Source organism: Odocoileus virginianus, chromosome 23 (genome assembly GCF_023699985.2).
Source record: "Odocoileus virginianus isolate 20LAN1187 ecotype Illinois chromosome 23, Ovbor_1.2, whole genome shotgun sequence".
Lineage (NCBI taxonomy): Eukaryota > Metazoa > Chordata > Mammalia > Artiodactyla > Cervidae > Odocoileus > Odocoileus virginianus.
The window spans coordinates 36284368-36311554 of NC_069696.1; the positions used below are offsets into that span (position 1 = coordinate 36284368).

The window sequence follows — 27187 nt, forward strand, 5'->3', positions numbered from 1 at the left end:
CAGGGATCAAACCCACACCCCCTGCATTGGAGGTGAAGTCTTAACCACTGGACTGGCAGGGAAGTCCTATACATACCTTCTTTTTACAGAATATAAATCATATTTTTTATCTAGTCAGATGTGACAAATCCCATAAATATAAAAGAGGAAGCATATAAAGTGTTAGGATAGGGAAGAAGAAAGAAATTCCATTTATCAGGTAAAAAAAAAAAGCATTTGTCTTCTTTGGAGAAAAAAGAAATTAATAAACATAAGGTGAATATATTAACTCATTTTATCTTTATTGAACTGTGGTGTTGGAGAAGACTCTTGAGAGTCCCTTGGACTGCAAGGAGATCCAACAAGTCCATCCTAAAGGAAATCAGTCCTGAATATTCACTGGAAGGACTGATGCTGAAGCTGAAACGCCAATACTTTGGCCACCTGATGTGAAGAACTGACTCACTAGAAAAGACCCTGATGCTGGGAAAGGTTGAAGGCGGGAGAAGAAGGAGACAACAGAGGATGAGATGGTTGGATGGCATCACCAACTCAATGGACAAGAGTTTGAGTAAACTCTGGGAGTTGGTGATGGACAGGGAGGCCTGGCATGCTACAGTCCATGGGGTCACAAGGAGTTGGACACGATGAGTGACTGAACTGATTTATTTTTATTCAATGATGGTAGCAAAAATATACAATGGTGCAATGCTGACAGGAAAGAGTGAAGAGTAGAGACAATCTGGGTAGTTGAAAAACTTCAGCTTTTTTCTCCTTAAGAACCTTTAATGATAAAAACCATTGCATAGGAACTCCTGTATTATTATCAGAACACCCAGTTTTATGACTGACAGTTATAAGGGAAAGTTGAGGTCCATAAAGTTATTCAGTGTTTTGGAGAGAAGAGAGTTCTGGAAAAACATCTACTTCTGCTTTATTGACTATGCCAAAACCTTTGACTGTGTGGATCACCACAAACTGGACAATTCTTAAAGAGATGGGAATACCAGACCACCTGACCTGCCTCTTGAGACATTTGTATGCAGGTCAGGAAGCAACAGTTAGAACTGGACATGGAACAACAGACTGGTTCCAAATCGGGAAAGGAGTATGTCAAAGCTGTGCACTGTCATCCTGTTTATTTAACTTATATGCAGAGTACATCATGAGAAACGCTGAGCTGGATGAAGCACAAGCTGGGATCAAGATTGCCGGGAGAAATATCAATAACCTCAGATATGCAGATGACACCACCCTTATGGCAGAAAGTGAAGAACTAAAGAGCTTCTTGATGAAAGTGAAAGAGGAGAGTGAAAAAGTTGACTTAAAGCTCAACATTTAGAAAACTAAGATCATGGCATCTGGTCCCATCACTTCATGGCAAATAGATGGGGAAACAGTGGAAACAGTGACAGAGTTTATTTGTTTGGGCTCCAAAATCACTGCAGATGGTGACTGCCGCCATGAAATTAAAATATGCTTGCTCCTTGGAAGAAAAGTTATGACCAACCTAGACGGCATATTATAAAGCAGAGACATTACTTTGTCCACAAAGGTCCGTCTAGTTAAGGCTATGGTTTTTCTGGTAGTCATGTATGGCTGTGAGAGTTGGACTATAAAGAAAACTGAGCACTGAAGAACTGATGCTTTTGAACTGTGGTGTTGGAGAAGACTCTTGAGAGTCTCTTGGACTGCAAGGAGATCCAACCAATTCATCTCAAAGGAAATCAGTCCTAAATATTCATTGGAAGGACTGATGTTGAAGCTGAAGCTCCAATACTTTGGCTGCCTGATGCGAAGAACTGATTCATTGGAAAAGACCCTGATGCTGGGAAAGATTGAGGGCAGAAGGAGAAGGGGACGGCAGAGGATGAGATGGTTGGATGGCATCACTGACTCAATGGACATGAGTTTGAGTCAACTCTGGGAGTTGGTGACAGACAGGGAGGCCTGGCATGCTGCAGTCCATGGGGTCGCAAAGAGTCGGACATGACTGAGCAACTGAATTCAACTGAACTGAGGAGACCAATGTTGACTTAAAAAAAATGCATAATGTGAGAGTTACGAGATAAATTTTATTTGGGGGCAAAATAAGGACTGCAGCCCAGGAGACAGCACCTCCGAGAAACTGCTCCAAAGAGTTAGGGGGAAAGGTCAGGATATATGTGATTTTGGGAAACGGAGGGTATATGCAATCAAGCACACATTTTCCCAGAAAGTTGCCTCAAGTCTCGTGAAGCTTTCTGCTGGTCATGGGAAACAATCATCTCCATGAAGGATTTCGGCGCTTTTCTACAGATGAGGAGATACAAGAATTGGGTATATAAAATTGGCTCTTGAAAATATCTAACTATCTGAAGAACTGACCTGCCAGTTTCCCCCTCCCCACCAGCACAGAGTGCCTCATTTCTCCACCCTGAACTCCTTTCAGGGGGTGTTGAAGGTCAGCAGCTACAGTAGCATAAGACTGAATCCTTGTAGAGGTAGATGGCAGGCTCCCATGGCAAGTGCCTATGTGTGGCTGACACTGAGGATTGGTGCTCATTTCACTTCATCCTGAGATTTTTGTTTAATCTTAGCACTATTATTAAAAACTCTGTCACAATGGGCAAGTACCATTTCAGTTTCTCACTTTCCTATTCTGTGAAAGCAGGGATAAAAAAAAAAAAAAAATATCCTGTGTTAAAAAAATTTGAGAAATGCTTGTTTAGGGGAGCAAAACTTTGTAGCCATCCCAAAGTGTCTGGCATCAGGATTATTTCAAGCCGAAAACAATCAAGGCCCAAAAGGCTCATGAAGAAACTTTGCCCTTTCCCCTTACTGCCTGAAGGAAGTACAGATCAAGTCCTCCTACCCCCATCAGAGATTATCTGCAAAGAATCTGGGCTAGGTATGGTGGGGGAAACTCAGTGAGGGGCCTAGAGTTCAGAGAACCTTTATGTTACACTGTCTCTGCATGGCCCAACAAATATTTGTTTACTAACCATTTACTTTTTTATCTTCACGTGAATTGCCTTCCTCTCCTTTGAAGGTCCAAACGTCTACCCCTGCACGTCCTCTCTAGCGTTTCAGACATTTTGGCTATTTACTCAGTTCTCTTGGGTCTCTCCCATGTATGTAAATTCTGATTTTCTCCTCTTTACCTGCCTCCTGTCAATTTAATTCTTAGATAAGCCAGAAGAATCTAAAAGGGTAGAGGAAAATTTCTAACTCCTTGACACTCGGATAAAAAAAGTTTCTTAGAGCCTTTGAAAAATGAATATTCATTATAGTGATATATTTCCTACACTTTTTTGGACATATAAACATATTTTGTTTTATGCTGCATACCTTGAGCAAGGGATTGTGTGGCAGAACAAGAAAAAAGATATGACCACAAGGTAGCAGTAGCATACAAGGAGATTTACTTGGGCAGCCCTTTGCTAGGTTTGCAGGGAAGGGGAGTCCCACACAACAGAAGAACTTTCAAAGGGGTGTGTGTATGAGTCTTGGCAAGGAATTAAGGTAAGGGAACTCCCAAGAGACTGAGGAGGGAGGTTATCTGTCATCCCTTTCTAGGCCACATGAGAGTTGGTAAATTCAGTATTTTGAGTCATTATATGGATGGGAAAAGAGTGGGATTAAGCTTTCCTAGTGTCTATAGTCAGGGGCTTCCCCGGTGGTGTAGCAGTAAAGAATCTGCCTACAATGCAGGAGACCTGGGTTTGATCCCTGGATCAAGAAGATCTGGAGAAGGAAACAGCAACCCACTCCAGTAATCTATATCCAGTGTTATATAATCATACCAGACAGGCTGATAATATATCTTTGATTTCCAGTGATCTAATTATATAATTTATCTCAAAACTGTCTTTTTGCTTTAAAAATCAGGCTAATCATTATAACATATTTTCAATTCATATTCATTAGTCATTTCTATATTAATACAGGCACATTTAAGCATTTTAATATTGGTCTTATACTCAAATTTTCAGTTTTTGGTTGTACCTTCTAAATATTTCATTACCTATAAGGTGTTTGATAATTGTTTTAAGCAGTTTGCCTAAGGAGAAGCTTTTCTGGTTGACTGTATAGTCTGTTTTCACTTCTATTAAAAGTAGAGACAAAATGCCAAATTAACTATTTCCAAATTGTAACCAGAAAGATGATCAAGGTAAAATTAACAAAGGTTGAGTTTATAATGTGTTAGGTAGTCAAGCTGATCTGAGACAAATATAGCAGAACATTAAACCAGAATTATTCCAGCTAAGGTTCTAGGACTAGAGGTACCAGCTACTCTCTCATTCTAAAATGAGATACCAGACCACTTGTACATGACTTGCAAATGCTTGGCTGAAAACTGATTTTGGAATCTTTGGTGGCTTATCCATTCAAAGATATAAAAGTGTAAAAATGGGAAGTGATGGAAAATTGGAAATTAAAGAAAGGATTTCTTTGAAGACAGTCGTGATTTGAGTTCTAGAAAGAGGGCTGCAGGTGTTTGCTCTTCCCTTCAAGCCTAGTGAGAGAGGGCTCCAAGAGGATCAGTTGGAGAATCTGATACGTCTCCTGGAGCTTGGGGAACACAACACACATCACAAACAGTACACATCAGACCTAAGAAAATAAAAAGCAGGCTATGTTAAGAGTCCATGTGGCTAAGGAGAGGACTGAAGCAGGGAAATATCTGCACTCTCACCATCTAATGTATTGTGTTCCCTGTGGACAGGTGTGAGCTAGCATGGATTGCCTTGTATTTTGCTCATGAAAGCAACCTAGATGGTCGAGGTAACCTCAACAGAAAGAAACTGAAGGTATGCTGCTAAAGGCATGAGGGCAGAGGAAGAAAATGCTTGCTACTAGCCAGCAGACACATTTGCTTGAACCAAGAGAACTGTAGATAGGAGATAAACACAGGGAGGAGGGGAGTGGCAGAAAGTGGACTCTGAAGAAGGTCACCAGTGCCCCACTTTTGTAAGAGTATGGATCAGGATTAGCTCACCCACTGAGCCCATGGTGCTGCCACCAGGTCACAGTGGCAGTGCTCAAGTAAGATTTTTCTTTCCCTTACCTGCCCTCCTGCTCATCGCAGTCCTACCCTGCACTAACATTGCTGAGGTCAGAAACCATGGTGGGTGAGTTAGGAAAGGAAGAGGAGAATCAGGAGGGAAAGCAGGGAAACTAACAATGTTCCCTTGACACAGCAGCCTTTCCAGCTACAGCAAACCTGAGCTAACTGGAGGAGTGAAAATCTTTAATTTGAATTCATTTGGGGTATTACATGGGATGAGAATGATAAGAAAAGTCAGGGGCACATGTTTGAGATTTTCATTTGGGTTTGGGAAAAATTAACTCCTATAGAGCAACTTTATAATTAATATAGTGAGAGGAAAATGGAGTCACTTTATGAGTACCACTTTCTTGTTCAGTGTATTGATTAAACATACATATACCTCACTGAGTAGATTTACACACTTTTAGTTGGTATTCTGAAAAGACCTATTATAAAAAATGGCTGCAATTACATTTCACATATTGTGGTCTCTTCCACCTTACAATAATAGCCTTCTTGTTAAAATACAATTTTCTGCCTTGTTTGATGACTAGAGAGCCTCTGCCTGCCTTCTCTTAACCCTCAGAATAGTGTTCACATTAACTGATTCCCTGTACTCAGTCACATGAATTTTTCTGGTTCTAAATTATTTTCTTAAAATTATGATTATTAATTTTTAATAGGTAAAATCACTCACATGGTACAAAATTCAAAAGGACAAAAGGGTATATGGTGAAGGCTTTTTCCTACTCTTGTCTCTCCAAAACCTTCCCCAGAGGTACCCACTGGTAATAATTTCCAACTGAAGTTTTGGCATTAGTGTTCTGAAAAATGTCTACCTAAAATAAGATTTTAGTCTTCATTACAGATGTCTTTGATAACCAAATATAACCCATTACAGGCTTAGTTTAGATTGACAGTTCAAACAGAAAAAGTGGAAGTTGTCAAAAAGACAGTAACTATTAAACCATAATTAGGAAAATAAGCTGGAAGGGCAGGGCATTAAGTACTGACTTACAAGTGAGAACCAGGTTATATTGTGGTAGGGGACCCATGTATAGGAATAATGTGAAAGAGGTGTCATGGCTCTTATACAAACCAAAGGCTGTGACTAATTAGTGAAGTACCACATCAGCCAAATGATTCTGAATCTCAATGGTTACAGTTTGGTGTGTTTACAGTTAACAGGTCATTTAGCATATTTGATAGATTTAATATTATAAGTGACTACATAAAGCATCATGTTTAATATCATGACCACTACTACTGCCACCATCATCCTTATCATCACAGTTAGCATTTATTGAGCCTTGGCCATCACCGCCATCACCATCACCATCATCATGATGATTAACATTTACTGAACCCTCAGTATGTGCTAGGCACCAAAAAATGTGTTGTCATGATCAAGTTTATAAGGTAGGTACTGTCATTATACTCACCTTCAGATGAGGAAACTGAATAATGGAATGGGTTAAGTAATTTACTCAAGGTTACACAGTTATTAAGAAATGAAACCAAGATTTGAACCCAAGCAGCCTCATACTTACCCTGGTGGATCAGATGGTATAAAGAATCTGCCTGCAGTGCAGGAGACCTGGGTTCAATCCCTGGGGTTGGGAAGATCCCCTGAAGAAGGAGGGGCTTCCCTGGTGGCTCAGTGGTTAAGAATCTACCTGCAATGCAGGAGCCTCAGGAGACATGGGTTCGATCCCTGAGTTGGGAAGATCCCCTGGAGGAGGGCATGGCAACCCACTCCAGTATTCTGGCCTGGAGAATTCAAATGGACAGAGGACCCTGACAAGCTACAGTACATAGGGTTGTAAAGAGTCAGACACAACTGAAGCAACTTAGCGCACACACACACACACCTGGAGAAGGGAATGGCAACCCACTTCAGTATTCTTGCCTGGAGAATTCCACAGACAGAGGAGCCTGGTGGCCTACAGTCCATGGGGTTGCAAAGAGTCAGATATGATTGCTCAACTAACACACACACACACAGCCTTATACTAACCTGTTATTAAAGGGCATCCATGGAAGAGTAATATACATATCTGAGGACAGCAAGTAAGGACAGCTTCTACAGCCTCATCAGTCAGATTCACACAATGCCCCATATGAATCTCCTGTTTAAAAATAAAATATAATCAAAAGAAAAAACAGGACAATAAGAACAATGTGAAATGCTTGGGAAATATGTACTCTGATAACAAAACCCCCAATAACCACTTGCAAGAAAAACTCTATAGGAAGGACCAATGAAAGTCTATAGTTGTAATTAGCCTCCAACTAATAAAAATAAATGGAAAAAAAAAAGATTGTTCATAAAAACAAACAAAAAAAATGAAAGATCACTTTTGCTGAATCTCTCTCTAAAAAAAAAAAAGAAAGTCTATAGTAATTTGGAAGGTATTAGCAGCTTTAAAAGTGAAATGCCCAACTACTTTATAAGGCAATTTGGCAGTATATATTAAAACTGACAATAAGTATCCTCCAGAACCCAGCAATTAACTCCAACTGCAGACGTTCACTATAAAGAGAGAAATGCTTGTACATGTGTGTAAGGAAACAACTTGTAAATATGTCAACTGAAATATTACTTGTAATAGTAAATAAATGGAGACTGGGTAAGTAAATGGTGGTTCATTAATATATTGTAATAAGATAAAACAGTTACAAAGAAAAATATTTACTTGTATTAATAGACATAAATCTTAAACATAATGTTCGTTTAGACACTTTAGAAAACTGTTGTAGCATTTTATAAAGCTAAACATGTACTCACTGTATGACACAGCAGTTCCATTCTAGTTATTTACCCCCAAAAATGAAACCATATGTCTACACAAAGACTTGTATGCAAATGTACACAGCAGTATTTATAATGGTCTAAAGTTGGAACAATCTGAAAGGTGAATATATGAGCAAGCTGTGTTATACCCAGACTATGGAATACTACTCAGTGAGAAAAAAAAGGGATGAAACATTAACATGTTTAACAACATGGATGAATCTCAAAAATATTATACCAAATGAAAGAAGTAAAGAAAACAGTAAAAAACCAAGAGATGATACACTGCATGATTTCATTCATATAAAATACTATAGAAAAAGCAAAACTATATTGACAAATGAGTGGTTGCTTGGGGGAAGGCCAGAGCAGAGCATTGACTTCAAAGAGATGGGAGAAAACCTCTTGGGGTGATGGAAATATTCTATACTTAATTGTGGTAGTGGTTGTAAGATTGTAAAACAACTACCAACATTCATCAAACTGTACACTTAAAATAGGTGAATTTTATTGTATGTAAATTAAAGTCCAATAAAGCTTGAGAAAATTTTTAAAACATGATTTTGAATAAAAAATCAAATTGTAAAACAATACATATGATATGAAACTATTATGCACTATTTAAAAACACATGACTCATTTGAAAAGACCCTGATGCTGGGAAAGATTGAAGGCAGGAGGAGAAGGGGACGACAGAGGATGAGATGGTTGGATGGCATCACTGACTCAATGGACATGAGTTTGAGTAAACTCTGGGAGTTGGTGATGGACAGGGAGGCCTGGCGTGCTGCAGCCCATGGGGTCGCAAAAAGTCGGACATGGCTGAGCAACTGAACTGAATTGAACTGAAAAGCACATAAAACAATATAATATCTTGTTTATGAATATTTTACAATGAAGGCAGCAGAGAAGGGGACAACAGAGAATGAGATGGTTGGATGGTATCACTGACTCAATGGACATGAGTCTGAGTAAACTCCAGGAGTTGGTGATGGACAGGGAGGCCTGGCATGCTGCAGTCCATGAGGTTGCAAAGAGTTGGATATGACTGAGCGACTGAACTGATCACAAACGATGAAGCCCAAGCTGAAATCAAGATTGCCAGGAGAAATATCAATAACCTCAGCTATGCAGATGATACCGCCTTTAGGGCAGAAAGCAAAGAGGAACTAAAAAGCCTCATGATGAAGGTGAAAGAGGAGAGTTAAAAAACTGGCTTAAAACTCAAGATTCAAAAAAGAAGATCATGGCATCTCGTCCCATCACTTCATGGCAAGTAGACGGGGAAACAATAGAAAAAGTGAGAGACTTTATTTTCTTGGGCTCCAAAATCACTGTAGATGGTGACTGCAGCCATAAAATTAAAGGACAATTGCTCCTTGGAAGAAAAACTATGACAAACTAAAAGAGCACAGTAAAGACCAGAGACATTACTTTGCCAACAAAGGTCTGTATAGTCAAAGCTATGGTTTTTCCAGTAGTCATGTATAGATGTGAGAGTTGGACTATAAAGATAACTGACCGCCGAAGAATTGATGCTTTTAAACTGTGGTGTCGGAGAAGACTCTTGAGAGTCCCTTGGACTACAAGGAGATCAAACCAGTTGATTCTAAAGGAAATCAGTCCTGAATATTCATTAGAAGGACTATGCTGAAGCTGAAGCTCCAATACTTTGGCCACCAGATGCGAAGAGCTGACTTGTTAGATAATACCCTGAGGCTGGGAAAGGTTGAAGGCAGGAGGAGAAGGGGATGACAGAGGATGAGATGATTGGATGGCATCACTGACTTGATGGACATGAGTTTGAGCAAGCTCTGGGAGATGGTGAAGGACAGGGAAGCCTGGCGTGCTGCAGTCCATGGGGTTGAAGAGTCAGACACGACTGAGTGACTGAAGAACAGTCACAGATATACACACACATACGTAGAAACATGTAGAAAGAAAGATGAAATATTCAAACATGGAAGGAAAGATACACAGGCATCTTCAGAAGAGTGGTTACCTCTGATGGAAGAAGGGGAATAAATGAGGGGAGGGAGCTTCAGATATCACATTTAATTATTTTTTAATAAAGAACTGGCTGGAATAAATGCAGACAATGCTAAAATTCAAGTGGTTGGCTCACAGGTCTCTGTTATAAAAATTTATATACATTTTCATATATTTGAAATATTATCTATCTTTTGTTTAATGTTCTAATTTGAAACACTTTCTCATTGCTAGTGAGAATGTAAAAGGGTACAGTTGCTATGGAAATAGTATGGCAGTTTCTTAAACAATTACATATAGAATTAGAATATTATCTAGCTATTTCACTTCTAGGGATATACTCAAAAGAATTGCATGCAGGGATATAAATAATGTCTATTTAACTACGTTCATAGTAGAGATATTCACAGAAGACAAAAGTTGGAACCATATCAGTGGATGAATGGTTTTTAAAAATGTCACTATAATGGTAAATTCATAATGACAGAAGATAGAACAGAGGTTGTCAGAGTCTGGGGGAAAGGATAATGGGGATTATTGTTTAAAGAGGTAAGAGTTTCTATTTGGGATGATAAAAAAGTTCTGGGGATAGTTAATGGTGATGGCTGCACAACAATGTGAAAGTACTTAAATCCACTGAATTGTACCCTAAAAATGGTTAAAATAGTAAATTTTACATATATTTGACAACATCAAAAACTTTTAAACAATTCTGAAAGTAAGATTCAACTAATAATTGATATGTATACTTATGGTAGTGGTTTTTCTTTTCTATTGAAAAGTTGATATTATGTTGGTATACATATTATTATAATTAATCATGTCTTAAAGGAAACTTGAATATATTGAAAATTCTTGAAAACTGAGGAGAAAGCATCATATTCTACATGGAAAAGGCATCATATGATATGAATTCACAAGGTGACAGACAATGAACCCTTTCATGGATCACAGCTTTGTTGTGGGGCAGGGGCTTGCATAACTCACTGAAACTATGAGCCATGCTATGCAGGGCCACCCAAGACAGACGGGCCATACTGAAGAGTTCTGATAAAAGGTGGTCCACAGGAGGAGGGGTTGGCAACCCACTCCAGTATTCTTGCCTGGAGAACCTGATGGACAACATGAAAAGGCAAAAAGATATGACACCAGAAGATGAGCAACCCCCCCCCCCACCCCCAGGTAGGAAGATGTCCAATATGCTACTGGAGAAGAGTGGAGGGCAATTACGAACTCCAGAAAGAATGAAGCAGCTGGGTCAAAACGGGAACAGCACTCACCTGTGGATATATCTGGTGGTGAAGTAAAGTCTGACAATGTAAAAAACAATGTTGCATAAGAAGCTGGAATGTAAGGTCCATGAATCAAGGTAAATTAGATGTGGACAAGAAGGAGATTTCAAGAGTGAACACTGACATCTTAGGAATCAGTGAACTAAAATGGACAGGAATGGGCAAACTTAATTCAGATGACTATAATGTCTACTACTGTGGGGAAGACTGCCTTAGAAGAAGTGGAGTAGCTCTCACAGTCAATAAAAGAGTCCACAGCACAGTACCTGGGTGCATCCTCAAAAATGACAGAAAGATCTTGGTTCATTTCCAAGGCAAACCATTCAACATCACAGTAATCCAAGTCTATGCCCAAACACGGATGCCAAAGAAACTGAAGCTGACCGATTTTATGAAGACCTACAACACCTTCTAGAACTAACACCAAAATAGATGTCCTTTTCATCCTTGGGGATTGGAATACAAAAGTAGATAAGTCAAGAGGTTCCAGGAATAACAGGCAAGTTTGGCCTTGGTGTACCAAATAAAGCAGGGAAAAGCCTAGCAGAATTTTGTCAAAAGTAAACACTGGTCATAGCAAACACCCTTTTCCAAAAACACAAGAGATGGCTCTACACATGAACATAACCAGATGGTCAATACCAAAGTCAGACTGATTATATTCTTTAAGCTGAGGATAGAGAAGCTCTATACCTAGAGCCAGAGTTGAGTGTGGCTCAGATCATGAGATCCTTATTACAAAATTTAGGCTTAAATTGAAGGAACTAGAGAAACTAGGCCATCCAGGTATGACCTAAATGAAATCCCTTATGGTTATACAGTGGAGGTGATGAATAGATTCAACAGATTAGATCTGGTAGAGAGAGTGCCTCAAGAACTATGGACATTTATATGAGGTTATTATTAAATGAGGTTTATAACATTGTACAGGAGGCAGTGACCAAAACCATCCCAAAGAAAGAGAAATGCAAGAAGGCAAAGTGGTTACTTGAGGAGGCTTTACAAATAGCTGAGGATAGAGGAGAAACAAAAGGCAAGGGAGAAAGGGAAAGATACATGCACTGGATGCAGAGTTCCAGAGAATAGCAAAGAGAGATAAGAAAGCTGTCTTAAATGAACAATGCAAAGAAACAGAGGAAAACAATAGAATGAGAAAGACTAGAGATCTCTTCAAGAAAATGGGAGGTATCAAGGGAACATTTCATGCAAGGATGGGCATGATAAAGGACAGAAATGGTAAGGACCTAACAGAAGCAGAAGATATTAAGAGGTGCAAAAATACACAGAACTATACAAGAAAGGCCTTAATGACCCAGATAACAATGATGGTGTGGTCACTCACCTAGTGTTGGACATCCTGGAGTGAGAAGTCAAGTGGACCTTAGGAAGCATATTATGAACAAAGCAAGTTGAAGTGATGGAATTCTAGCTGAGCTATTTCAAATTCTAAAAGATGATGCTGTGAAAGTGCTGCACTCAACATGCCAGCAAATGTGGAAAACTCAGCAGTGGCCACAGGCCTGGAAGAGTTCAGTTTCCATTTCAATCCCACAGAAGGGCAATGCTAAAGAATACTCCAACTACCATACAATTGCACTCATTTCACATACTATCAAGGTAATGTTCAAAATTCTTCAAGCTAGGCTACAGCAGTATGTGAACAAAGAACCTTCAGATGTACAGGCTGGGTTTAGAAAAGGCAGAGGAACCAGAGATCAAATTGGCAACATTCACTGGATCATGGAGAAAGCAAGGGAGATCCAAAAAAACATCTACTTCTGCCTCATCAACTATGCTAAAGCCTTTGACTGTGTGGATCACAACAAACGGTGGAAAATTATTAAAGAGATGAGAGTAGCAGAACACCTTACCTGTCTTCTGAGAAACCTATATGCAGGTTAGAAACAACAATTAGAAATGGACATGGAATAATGGACTGGTCAAAATTAGGAAAGGAGTACAAGGCTGTATATTGTTACCTTGCTTATTTCACTTATATGCAGAGTACATCATGCAAAGTGCCAGGATGGATGAAGCACAAGCTGGAGTATAAGACTGCTTGGAGAAGTATGAACAATCTCAGATATGTAGATAATACCACTCTAATGGCAGAAAGTGAAGAGGAACTGAAGAGCCTCTTGATGAAGGTGAAAGAGGAGAGTGAAAAAGCTGCCTTGAAACTCAACATTCAAAAAAACAAGATCATGGTATCTGGTGCCATCACTTAATAGCAAAAAGTGGAAGCAGTGACAGGACGCAAAAAGTGGAAGAAGTGACAGGTTATATTTTCTTGGGTTCCAAAATCACTGTGAAGGGTGACTGCAGCCATGAAATAAAAAGATGCTTGCTGCTTGGAAGGAAAGCAATGACAAACCTAGATAGTGTATTAAAAAGCAGAGACTTCACTTTGCTGACAAAGGTTCTTTAGTCAAAGCTATGGTTTTTCCAGTAGTCATGTATAGATTGGGAGAGTTTTTTAAAAGGTCCTAAATTCACATTACTAACTTGTTTCCCATGAAGTTTATATTGCGAATTTGAAATTTTTGCTGGGACCTGTATTTGTCAGAATTGAATATTTTCTTTTTTAAAATGTCTTAATATATTTTAAATGAAACCTGTGTTGAACACTGTTCCTTCCGTCTGTTGTTCTCATTGTATGTTATTGTTGTTCAGTTGCTAAATTGTGTCCAACACTTTGTGACCCCATCCTGTAGCACACCAGGCTTCTCTGTCCTCCCAAGAAAGGCTGAGTGCCGAAGAATTGATGCTTTCAAATTGTGGTGTTGGAGAAGACTCATCAGAGTCCCCCGAACTGCAAGATCAAACCAGTCGTTCCTAAAGGAAATCAACCCTGAATATTCTTTGGAAGGACAAATGCTGAAGCTGAAGCTCCAATACTTTGGCCACCTGATATGAAGAGTTGACTCATTGGAAAAGACTCTGGTGCTGGGAAAGATTGAAGGCAAAAGGAGAAGGGGGTAGCAGAGGACAAGATGGTTAGATAGCAACACCAATCCAACTGACATGAATGTGAAAAAACTAGGGGATGGTGGAGGACAGAGGAGCCTGCTGTGCTCTGGTATGGGGGTCACAAAGAGTGGGTCATAACTGAAGAGACTAAGAACAACAACAGACAATGACATAAAATTGATCCACTTGTGTTGTTTTAGGGGCTTAATTATAGTAAAGGAAGAAAAAGTGATATGTCCCAACACATGATTATTTCCAATCATGCTTATTTAGCTGTAAATAAGCTAAAGTACCAACATCAGGAAAACAATTAAGGAAAAGTGATACATAACATGGACAGATTTTGTTCTCTGATATGACAGTGCCTAGAACTTAGTAGATACTCAATAAATATTTAATAAATAATAATTTTTTCACAGCAAATTAAATTTTAACCATGAAGATTGTAGAAAAATAAAATGACTGTGATATAAAGTTAAAAATATGACAGTATTTATTGAGGTACTACTGTGTGACTGGAACTGTAGTAAAACCTAGGTATAGAATAATGGCCAAGTGATGAACAAAATGATCTGCTCTCACTGAGAGCTCAGACCAATAGAGATTTCAGAGTCAATACTGACATTCAATTAATGCTGTGTGTGTGTGAAAGGTGCTCAGTTGTGTCCAACTCTTTGCAACCCCATGGGCTGTAGACTGCCAGGCTCCTCTGTCCATGGAATTCTCCAGGCAAGAATACTGGAGTGGGTTGCCATTTCCTTCACCAGGGGATCTTCCCAACCCAGGGATCAAACCCAGGTCTCCCACATTGCAGGCAGATTCTTTACAGTCTGTGCCACCTGGGAAGCCCATAAATGCTGTAACATATATTTTTACTAAATGGCAATCTTTAGGAGAGGTTCTTAGACTTTCAATCAAATTTATTTTCAAATTATAAACTATTTAGCAACCTTGATATTTAACTTCCCAGAAAATGAAAGTCGTGTTCAACTCTTTGAGACTCCATGGACTATGCAGTCCATAGAATTCTCCAGGCCAGAATGCTGGAGTGGGTAACCTTTCCCTTCTCCAGGGGATCTTCCTAACTCAGGGATCGAACCCAGGTCTCCCACATTCAGGTGTATTCTTAACCAGCTGAGCCACAAGAGAAGCCCAAGAATACTGGAGTGGGTAGCCTTTCGCTTCTCCAGCAGATGTTCCCGATCCAGGGATTGAACCGGGGTCTCCTGCATTGCAGGTGGATTCTTTACCAACTGAGCTATGAGGGAAGTCCCTAACTTTTGGGAACTGAACAAATTAAAAGCAACAGGTTAAAAATGGGGTATCTGAAAAATGTAGGTATATATATTACCCCAAAGAGAAGAATCAGTTAAAAAAAATGAAAATGTTTGCATTTCAATTTGTCAGAAATTGTGGTCACAAAGATGCAATGGGTCAAATGTTAAAATATATTCCTTTGTTTAAGGAAGGAATTAAGTTCTAACTAATTTTAGAAAGATTTTCATTAAAATATTTTGATACTTACAGAAATAAGCTTTGGAAAGCTGAAAAAATGAAAAATTCAATAACATTACAATGACCAATGCACTGGTTATTGGATTTTTTCCTAAGTCTGCCTAGGTGCTCTTTATTTTATAAAGCTGAAGTAAATATGTAGGTATATTCCCTACCACTGCACAACAACTAATTTCCTGGTGGTTTTATTAGGAAGTGATAAACTAGGCTAACTGTTCGAGAGCTTTGATAAAATTGATGGTGATTATAGGATAATGTTGTAAAAATAAAATAACCTAATGAATACAAGGCAGTAGCATGGAGGATAGCATATCAAGTGCTCAACAAATTTGTGTATTTAAAACAGTAAAAATTTTGGCAGTTTATTGCCCTTACAGTTAGAATGCAATTTGGAATTTGAAACTTCATTTTTTTTTAAATTTCTTAATGAAAAGATTCATAAAAATATATGTGCTATTTTATATATACAAACACACACACACATATATATATACACATAAGCAGGATGCAGATATATAAACATCACAAAAAAATTCTTTGGGCAATAAATCAAGCAGAAATATTTTTGCAAAAACATGGCACCACAATTCTAATAGTGGTTACTAACATGTATAATTCATTTATAGGCTGCTTACTTTCAAAAAGGATCTGATGTGACTTTTTGTTGAAAAGCACGGTTTTTAATTAAGAGTAAAAACAAACTAAAACACAGTAAACTGGGAAAGGAAAAAAATTAAAATCTTGGGACAAAACATTTCTTAATATTTAGAAACAGGTTATAGGTACCACATCCATCATTAAATACAAAGGAGGAACACTAATTTAGGATCTTTTTAAACAACTGCACAATGCGGCTTCTGGGGGAGGAAAAACCTTTTCTCTACCCGCTTATTTGTCTCTGGAAGCCTTTAAATTAAACTGACAAAAAGGCAAGAGGAAAGGCAAAATTTATTCACAAGCTCACAAAGGTCATGGTTCAAAGAAATGGCTAGAATTTAGTTTAAATACCATCTTAATAGGGGAAGAGGAGGGGGAGAAAGGATACTTAACAGTCATACAAATGACTTTTAGGGAAGACAAAATGGACCTTTAGGAAAATAGATGGGAGTTATGATAATCTTGTGACAATGTCTGTTTAATGCGATTTCTCATCTGGAAATCTTCCTTAAAAATGATTAGAGGCATTTGAATTCTTTGGAAGTGTCTGCTTTTAGACAGATAGTGGGGGTGGGAGGCGGTTCAGACGAAGTCTTTTTTTTAACTTCTGTTGTTTCTTAGACATCTTCAGCTCAAAATAATCTTTATGCCATAGTATATTCTGGATGCCTTCATAGATTCAGAAAAAGATGATCAAGAGAGAATAAATATGATGTCAAGAAAAATACACTGGCAAGCTCATAAGTAGTCCTAGTAAAAATATCAGTCAGCCATGAAAATTCTAAAGGATATAATTTTACATTGATAAATTTTCATTATCTTTATCCATAATAAGACTATCCTTAAATGTATTAGAAGTTAAAACCTCTGGAAAATAAGAACATTTATTGGAAGTAAAATGGGTTTTTTATAGAGCATACTTTATCTCCTAACTTTACCAGTTTTTTTTTTCACTCTGGAATAAAGAGGCGGAGGGGAAAAAAGTCCTTGGAAATACCTAATTGAGAATAAGGCACTGGTTGTCTTCTAGGTTTAATAAAGAATTTCTGAGGATAATATAAATTCAGTTATCATCATCTTTATAGATATTTTAAACTTACCTCTAATTTCTTGGCACAAGGTCCACTAACAAGCGCAACCACACCATGGTCAGATACCTAAGCAAAGGGAAAAAGAACACAGCACATAAATGGAGAAGATGGAAGCATATTTTTCTAAAAATTGTTATTTAGATATTGTTTTATTTCCTCCCATTTAGTAAACATGTGTTTTATCCACACATACCTTCCACCCTTACTTAAAACAATTGAGGGGAGGGTGCAAATTATATTGCAATTATTTAACTATCAAAATATGAAGTCAATAATTTCAGCAACAACAAAAAAATTAATTGTGTTCTGATGCGTTATGGAAATACACTGGGCAAATAAATACATACAGTCTCTACATGTCAAGTGTTATTTCATTTACCTGAGTAGCTGAAAAATCAACACACTGCAAAAATGCGCAGTTTTCTCCTAATGCCTGCAAGGACACATCAGTAATACCTAAGCAGCCTCCTAAATCAATGATCTTTAACAGCCGGCAATTGAGTGCAAGAGCAAGGACTCCTTCATCAGTGAGATTGCAGCATCTTTTCAAAGAAGCTTCATGCAGGTAAGAGCAAGATGAAGCCACAGCTTTTATTCCTGAGGGAAAATATAATTCTGTATCAATGAGCTATAGATGTTTATATATGAGAAATGTGACTGATTTTTATTTTAGTAATCACCAGTACTGATACATCCAATTAGCCTTTTCCAAAGTAGTTCATGTGGGGAATATACTATTTTTTTCAGTGATGCTGTCATTATTTAAAACTCTTTTAGAATGTTTCAAGAATTCTCTATACAATCTGTAGTATATTCTTCAGAATATCTGCAATTAATGACATGACTTTTTATGATTAGATTTGCTTTTAGGAAATGACCAAAAATCATTCAGAACCAAATTAGGTAATTAAATTGTAGATGATTCTCCTTTTTGTTAAAAGTTTTAAAGTAATAAAGTTAATTTTCTTATAGACTCTGAAAAGAAATCAAAAGTTAAATCCCACAAATGTCTTAAGTAATAGCTTTCATGCTTATCCTTAGAAATCATACCCATGTTTCTGGGTTTTCTCCTCCCTCCTTGATTCTACCCTTTCCTACCACCATGCTCCTTCTTTGGTAGCCTGGACGAATCTCAGATTTTCTGGGGGTCAAGAAAAGAGAGGCCCTTAAATCCAATTAAACTGATGTAAAAGCATTTTGGTGACAGGTATATGATGATGTGCCATATAAATAAAAAGAGTACTCAAGGAATGCTGGGCTCTTCAATCATGGACAAACATTATAGCACTGTTAAAAGACATCTTTATGGGCAAAATACACAAAATGGAAGATGGTAAATTTGTGTGTAGGTCATTTTTATTGTTTACTATGTCTTAAGAAAGAACTCTTACTTTATTCATTAGTGTTCAGCATGAAAGTTCTTTTTAGAGAGTCAGTATTTGTGTAAACATTTTAAAACTTATGCTTCCTTGCAATATTATGAATATCCTAACTTGCTAACCAAGCTAATTGTAAAATAGAGCCAACTACCTACAAAATTCTCCAGAAACCTAGGTAGCCAAATAACTCCCTCTTTCTTATATTGAAAAGAGTAAAAATTTTAATATTTTTAAAAAATGGTAAAAATTCATTAATTCATGTAACAGTCACACTGATACATGCAGTGTGCCTGGTTATAAAACACTGTAACTAGACAAGGTCGGTACCAAACCCAATTTCGGCTTCCTGCCACTCAGAAGATCAATACTCAAGAGACAAGTGTAAATGGAAAAAAAAAAAAAAGAGAGACAAGTGTTGGTGGAAAACTTAAAGTTGCTTTAGTCAGGAAGCCGGCAAGCTGGGCAGATGGTAGACTGACGTCCTTAAGAGCATCTCCAAGTTGCCAGTTGGGAGATAAAGGTTCTAAAGACTGTGTGAGGGAGGGGGCTGCAAGGTACACAAGCAGTTCATACACAGTTCTCAGATTGGTTGGCATCAAGGTAAAGTTTCAAACATCACCAGTCTTCTGGTTTCAACTGGTCTGGGGTCTACATGCTTGCAGTCAGCAGTTTTCATCTGGTCTGCTTCCTGTGAAAACAACTTATGAGTGTGTGTTAGATCTTTATATCTTTCAGAGAACTGGGCATTTAGTGATTTTGCTATGTGACTGGCTTATAGTTTAAATTGTTTCAGCTTCCCTGCCCATGTCCTTGAGGTTGGTATCTGGAATTAAGCAAGCAAGATTAGTTCTTTCTTAGTCAATTAGTCATTGTCTAAAATAGTTTTGAGGCATGCTTAGGTCAGCAGGAGTGGAAAATACATGTTTCAAGTTTTGTGCAGCTCAAAATGGGGCAACTTGAAAATATACATTTCAAGTTTTGTGCAGCTCAAGATGGGGCATTTCTGGCTACAAAACTATGTGTTATGCAGGCTGATAGGAGAGAACCTAGTAAATATTTGCTAATGATTTAACTTTCTGTTGTAATATTACAACAAAAAAGTCTTAACAACGTTATGAACTGGTCATTTCTTGTTTCACTATACTAGGCAAAACATTTAAAATATTTATCTAGTCATGTTTATTTTAAATATGTTTAAAATTTAAGTAGTGACAATGTATTTCCTAACTTTCAGCACTGATTATAAGCAAGAATTCTAATTAGGATTCTCTAGTTTATTTTGAATATTTTTATTGATAAATATAGTTTCTATTTCTTTGACACCTTCAAACTGTTCATGGGGTTCTCAGAACTGACTCATTGGAAAAGACCCTGATGTTGGGAAAGATTGAAGGTGGGAAGAGAAGGGGACGACAGAGGATGAGATGGTTTGATGGCATCACCGACTCAATGGACATGAGTTTGAGCAAGCTCTGGGAGTTGGTGATGGACAGGGAAGCCTGGTGTGCTGCAGTCCATGGGGTAGCAAAGAGTTGGACACGACTGAGTGACTGAACTTGACTGACTGACATCTTCATACTATCTTTTAACATATTTTCCCCTTCTCTGCTCCAAAACTATGGTGAATAGTTCTCTACCAATTCGTTCAGTGTTAACAAACATACCTTTTGAAGTTATGGAAATTCGGTTTTCTTTTGAGGAATTTAAATTTAATTTCTTCAGTTTTCTGCAGTTACATAGGTGCAGGAGAGCAGTATCTGAAATATCACAGCTTCGTAGATCTAGAGTTTGGACTTCAGGATGTAAAATCTATAATACATACATTATTTTGAAAAATTAAAATTTCCTATAAACATAAATATTTATTCCATATTCAGTGTTTACATGGTCATAACAGAGAAGTGGCAGGTGAAAACTATAGCAAAGAATACAGAAATGCATTTGTGTGAAGACAGATACAAAAAGCAAAAAAAATCAAGTCAAGTCTACTTCCAACTGAGGGTGCAGCTTATAGTGTCCCAAAAGTCTTATTGTGACACAGAGCTCTACTGAGACAGCTGGTACAGAATAAGAACACATTAGATATGGAAGCAGAACCAAGGTAGTGGGGTGCTTATCCTCTTCCAGTAGTTTCTGACTATTATGAGAGAGTCTAGCTATGTGCCTCTTTGCTCAGCAGGTACGACTCTTTAATTTCTGTAGGCAGGGAGTGATGATAGTTGCAAACTCATTTTACAGTTAAGAGAACTGAGGTTCAGTGTCAGAAAGAGTGGCAAAGCTGGTATTTTTATTCAGGTCAGAAGCTTTACTATACATTCTCCCTTATAGAATTGTTAATTTTAGCTTAATTAGGGAAAGGGCTTCCTAGGAAGCTCAGTTGGTAAAGAATCTGCCTATAATGTGGGAGACCTGGGCTCAGTCCCTGGATACAGAAGATCCCCTGGAGAAGGGCATGGCAACCCACTCAGTATTCTTGCCTGGAGAATCCCATGGACAGAGGAGTCTAGTGGGTTACAGTCCATGGGGTTGCAAAGAATCAGACACAACTGAGCAACTAATATATATATATATAGGGAAAGAGAGTAAGTATAAGTTAGATGGAGTGAGGTAGCCAGAAGAAGAATGAAGAGTTTAGAAGAATGATTTTTAACTGATTGTTATCCCTGAATGGATAAAATCAATCTAGTAGGCTATGATCAACATTTTTTAATTGAAATAAGACATACTAGAATAAAATAGAAAATATCTAAGTGTACTGCACACTGTACTGTTACACGTAGGTGTGGTTTGTGTCCTAGAGTCACAATGTAACATTCCTATTTCTTCTTATGGGTCTTTTTTTTGTCATTTGTTTTTTCACTCTGCATTTTAATTTTTTGTAGATTTACTAAGGTATACTTAACCAAAAAGTTTAAAATTTCTTGAAAATATGCAGTTCATGGATGTTGATACCATGAAGACAAGGGGAATAACTGAAGGAACAGTGGGAGAAGAGTTTTAATTTTTATTTTATTTGTTTTTTGGCTGCTCGGCATGTGGGATCTTAGTTCCCCAACCAGGAATGAAATCTGTACTCCCTGAATTGGAAGCGCTGAGTCTTAACCTCTGGACCCCCAGGGAAGTCGAGAGATTTCCCCCAGGAAGTCAATGGGAGATTTTTTTAGAAGCTATTACACAAGGACATTATGGTTATCTGGAGAAAAAAGAACTTTAGTATATTCTAAAATTACTCATCCTAATATAAAACATTGTTCCAAAAATCTGAAACCATAGCTGAACAGTAAAATATAATAAGTTTGCTTTACAGTTGTATATATTCTTACCTCACTTATGTTTGAATCTGTTATCTGCCCCTGCACGCTCATAATTTTGATGAGTCTATCTTTTATGTTGGGTGGCAAAGGCTTAATGTCTGTGATATATCTAGAAATATTCTTCATGAAGCACCAAAGGCATCTGAAATACAAATACAATACAGTAAATTACACTATACAGATATTGACTCCTAATATTTGTTTAATGCAGTTGTTAGTACTTAGTTCTTTCATAAACAAGAAAGAAAAAATGGGTGTATATTTTATATGAATATTTACAACTTAAGTTTGATAAGATTCAAAAGCCTCAGTTATGAACAAGTTGCCCTTTACCTCTATAACTTTTTCTCAGCATCCATCACTTACTAAAATGCATTCTAAATGACAAAAAATTTTTCTTAAGTCAGTCTCTCTAATTCCTAAGATATGCAGTTACCACCAAGCTTTCAGTCACATATATTCCTAAGTACACACTAAACTAGGGCTGATTAATTGACAAATTTTATGTGTTAATCCAACAAACTTGCTTTCACTATTTTTCTTAAAAATTGTACAGGTATAAGAACCAAGAAAGAACTGTAACCACAAAGATTCCACAAACAGTACAAATCAGAGAGAGAGTAACCTTAGTGCCAGTATTATATATCACAGATTTATAGCAGGCAACAACCAAGACCCATACAACCAACATACTTCATATTGATATGTGGCCTGAAATTCCAACTATCTGAGATACTTGTATTTTAAATAAATACAAATATTTCTTAGTTTCTGCCCATAAATATTTTCACATATACACACTTCAATTTTTTTAGTGCAGTCTTTTCTTTTCTTTTGTTTGCCTCTGCCTTTCTTTCTCCTATCTTTCCCCCTTCCATTAGTTTAGTTCCTCATGCTATTCCTTGTATATTCTTATTTTTTCTCTGTGCTTGTACACACACACACACATTCATTCATACATGTATCTATGTTCTCACACATACATTTAAAGGTTAGGTTGGGGGTGGGGAGAGATCACTGTTTCTTAGAATGGCATCAGTGTATACTCACTTTTCTACAAACTCTTTCATTTAATAATAATTCTTCAAAGTATCAAGTATAGTTTTAATTCTCCTTTAGTGGCTAAATTTTATAGGGTGGATGACTTAGTCATCCCCTGTTGAGGAGCATTCCACTGTTTCTAGGATATATTAACAATGTCGTCAGATTATTTTCTTCATATTTCCATCAGCAGTGTTAGAGAGTTCCTTTTCTTCTATATCGCTAAGCAACAGATGTTATTGTTCATTTTACTTATTTATTTTTCCATTTATTTTCATTATGTCCATTTCCCAATCTCATCCCCCCGCTTTAGGAAATCATTCTAATGTTCTATGGAAGTATTTCTAATTTATGTGTGTGATATTTGTCATAGATTTGTTTAGTTTTTCACTGAACACTATTTTTAAGATCTGCTTACTCTTAAATGTTGGCAGATATCATGGGTGAAAAGTAGTATCTCATTACCACTTTAATTCTTATTTCTCTAATTGCTAGTAAATTTAACATCTTTTCATAAAGTTGCTGGCTATCTAGATATTCTTTCCTCAAAATAATCTATTCATATCCTTTACCTATTTTGCTATGTTTTTTACTTAAATTTATGAGCTATTTTTGTGGTCAAATACATGACTGATTTTGTATACTATGCTCTATAAATATTCAGAAAATGTATATTTTCTGAGAGTTGTAATGTTCTCTTTCTGTGTTTTATATATGCATGTCTAAATATCTCTCTCCATGTACGTACATGTATGTGCACACAAATATATTATGTGTGTTAGTGTTAATCTCTCAGTTGTGTCCAACACTTTGCAACCCCATGGACTGTAGCGTACCAGGCTCTTCTGTCCGTGGGAGTTTTCAGGCAAGAACCCATTTCCTTCTCCAAGGGATCTTCCCAACCCATGGATCGAACCCAGGCCTCTGGCATTGCAGACAGGTTCTTTACCATCTGAGCCACTGTGTATGTGATTATTCATTGATTAGTATCATTTAATTCTTCTATGTTCTTATTCTTTCTACTATATCTGTAGAATTCTTAGTTTGCAATACTTGTATTTTTTAAAAAATAGTTATTTATTTGGCTGTGCTGGGTCTTAGTTGCGGCATGTGGGATCTTAGTTCCCTGACCAGGGATGGAAGCCATGCCGCTTGCAGTGAGAATGTGGAGTCTTAATCACTGGACCACAAGGGAAGTCCCTTACCTTTCATTTTTGACTTAAAAACTCTCTTGTAATTGATTTTTGTAATTGTCAAGAGTCGTGCAGAATCTGAGAGTTGATCCTACTTACTAGTTTATGAGTTAGCTTTAATACCATTTTATGAATGCTGGCAGAAGAATGCTGGGTCAGTGAAAAACAACTATATTACTCATGATAAGAACAGTAGCCAGGGAACTTCCCTGGGGGTCCAGTGGTTAAGAATCTGCCTGCCGATGCAGAGGACTGGGGTTTGAACACTGGTCCAGGAATTAAGAACCCACATGCTGCTGAGTAACTTAACCCCACACTTCACAACCACAAGCCTGTGCACCCTAGAGCCTGTGCTCCATAACAAGAGAAGCCACAGCAATGAGCAGAGTAGCCCCTGGTTGCAGCAACTAGAGAAAGCCCATGGGCAGCAACAAAGACCTAGCTCAGTCAAAAATAAATAAATTAAAAAAAGAAAAAGAGTAGTAGCTGGAGCTTCGTGTTTGTGTTGGTTCTCCACGCCCCAGGCCCTACAGTAGGAAGGCTGGTCCAGATAGATGTTTACTCATGTAGTAGGTTTGTATTACAAGACAGAAACACTGAGCTTGAGGGGGTTCATCATTTTTATGGCAAACTGAAGCAAGATTGCTCTTTTTGGAAGGAGAAAATACTTCATCTTTCAAGGCTGTTTACTACTAATGCAACCTTGAGAAATGGCCTAGGTAATCAAGGCCCTGCATTCTTGGTATACCCAGCAAGAATGTGCAGGTCCATGTGTTGCCTCTTCCAACAATCCATCCCAATAAGTTCTTGGCTGAATTCAAATATTCATGGAAGTATGCCACTCTATCAGCTACTTTAATTTGACCAACAGAGGCTAAAACCTAATCTGTTCAATTTGTCTCTTAAAGCACTTAATTAAAGCTACTATCAATAGCCAACTCATTGGAAAAGACCCTGATCCAAGGAAATATTGGAAAGCAAAGGAGAAATGGGTGGCAGAGGATGAGGTAGTTAGATAGCATCACTGACTCAATGGACATGAAATTGAGCAAACTGTCAGAGATAGTGGAGGACAGAGGAGCTTGGTATGCTACAGTCCATAGGGTCACAAAGAGTTGGATATATGACTTAGTGAGTGAACAACTATCAATAGTACTCCAAGTAGCAGGATAAGGCTAACCTGCAGTAATGACCTCAAAAGTAACTGCTGGGCCCCAGATTCAGCTAACTGTGAAAAAGTGTGGAGTGGGGGAAGGGAACCAGTAGGTCTTACTTGCAACACACAGGATGTGGTCAAAGTCCAGTCTATCACCTCTTATGAAACATACAAGGGAATTTAGGTGGTTATGTCAATGACTACATTTTTCTTTCTTAGGGCTTTTAATTGTTTTTATCTGTTATTTTATCTATATTCATCTCTTAAGGATAACTGTTCCTTTGTTTTTGAACATTTCCAATATATTTGTTTTAAAATATTTTTCAAGTTATTCTATTGTCTGTAGTTAATAACGTGTCAATTGTCCTATTTTCTGTTGGGTCTCTTTCATGCTATTTTTGTTCTTTAGGTACTTTGTAAATTTTGACTGTTAACACTTCTTTGGCAGAAGTAGTTTGCGTGAGAATCCTGTGTTCTTTGTGTTGTGAAAGCAAACCTCATGGTGAAAGTTTGAGTTTTCCTCCTCTTAAGGACATTGTTTTTGTCTGGTTGAATCGCAATAACAAAATGCCATAGATTGGATAGATTTGTTAAACAAAAGCACTTTAATTTTCACAGTGCTGGATGCTAGAAGTGTAAGATCAAAGTGGTTAAGTTAGGGCTCTCTTCCTGATTCACAGCTGGCACCTTCTCTATGTGTCCTCTTATGGTAGAAGGGGCTAGGGATTTCTCTGGAGCTTCTTTGTAAAGACACTAATCCAATTTGTAAGATTTTGAAGTGGAGCAGGACCCTATCATCCCTACCCCTACCCCATGTCCTCTGTCTGCCTTTTGTCTGTGGAAAACTTTAGTCAAAGAGAAAGTGAGAAATGAGAATTTAATCAGAGAAGTGAGAAATGTGGAAAACAAAGAAAAACAGTCAAAAGAGATCAAATAATAATGTAGGCATTAAGCACAGTCAAGGACCTTTAGTTCTTTCTCAAGGGCTACAGATAATATTCTGAGCCATATCCTGTGAACTGTCTTATAGATATTAAAACATAGGCACGAAGAAGTTAACTACATAATGACCAGACTGTACCCATGACATGAGCTGTCATAATTCCTAGAACTGGCCTCAAGGAAATGGTAACAAATGGATTTTGGAACTGAAGATTAACTGTACCTAAAACAAACAATTAAAACCAATTAAAAGACACTTGCTCCTTGGAAGAAAAGCTATGACAAATCTAGACAACATATTAAAAAGCAGAAATATTACTTTGCCAACTAAGGTCCATATAGTCAAAGCTATGGTTTTTTCAGGAGTCATGTATGGATGTGAGAATTGGACCATAAGAAAGCTGAGTGCCAAAGAATTGATGCTTTTGAACTGTGGTGTTGGAGAAGACTTTTGAGAGTCCCTTGGACTGCAAGGAGATCCAACCAGGCTATCCAAAAGGAAATCAGTCCTGAATATTCATTGGCAGGACTGATGCTAAAGCTGAAGCTCCAATACTTTGACCACCTGATATAAAGAACTAACTTACTGGAAAAGACTCTGATGCTGGAAAAGATTGAAGGCAGGAGGAGAAGGGGACGACAGAGGATAAGATGATTAGATGGCATCACCGACTTGATGGACATGAATTTGAGCAAGCTTCGGGAGTTGGTAATGGGCAGGGAAGCCTGGCATGCTGCAGTCCATGGGGTCACAGAGTCAGACATGACTGAGCGACTGAACTGAACTGAACTGAAAACAACCAAGATGACATTGGTCAGACCACTAATGACCAATTTGAGGAT

At 37.7% G+C, this 27187-nt stretch overlaps 1 protein-coding gene across 4 annotated transcripts in view; it reads right to left on the reverse strand.

Moving 5' to 3' along the window:
- Nucleotides 1-27187, reverse strand: part of AMN1 (antagonist of mitotic exit network 1 homolog) — a 77821-nt gene that overhangs the window by 17795 nt on the left and 32839 nt on the right. For 3 of the 4 annotated variants that reach the window (XM_070453898.1, XM_070453899.1, XM_070453897.1), the window contains exons 2-6: nt 22022-22154; nt 20363-20507; nt 17699-17916; nt 17329-17385; nt 7029-7140 (exon numbers count right to left, since the gene is read on the reverse strand). In XM_070453898.1, the coding sequence (XP_070309999.1) occupies nt 7029-7140; nt 17329-17385; nt 17699-17916; nt 20363-20507; nt 22022-22154 (665 nt within the window). The remainder of the gene's footprint in view (nt 1-7028; nt 7141-17328; nt 17386-17698; nt 17917-20362; nt 20508-22021; nt 22155-27187) is intronic. The other variant, XM_020879828.2, reaches the window with a different exon arrangement.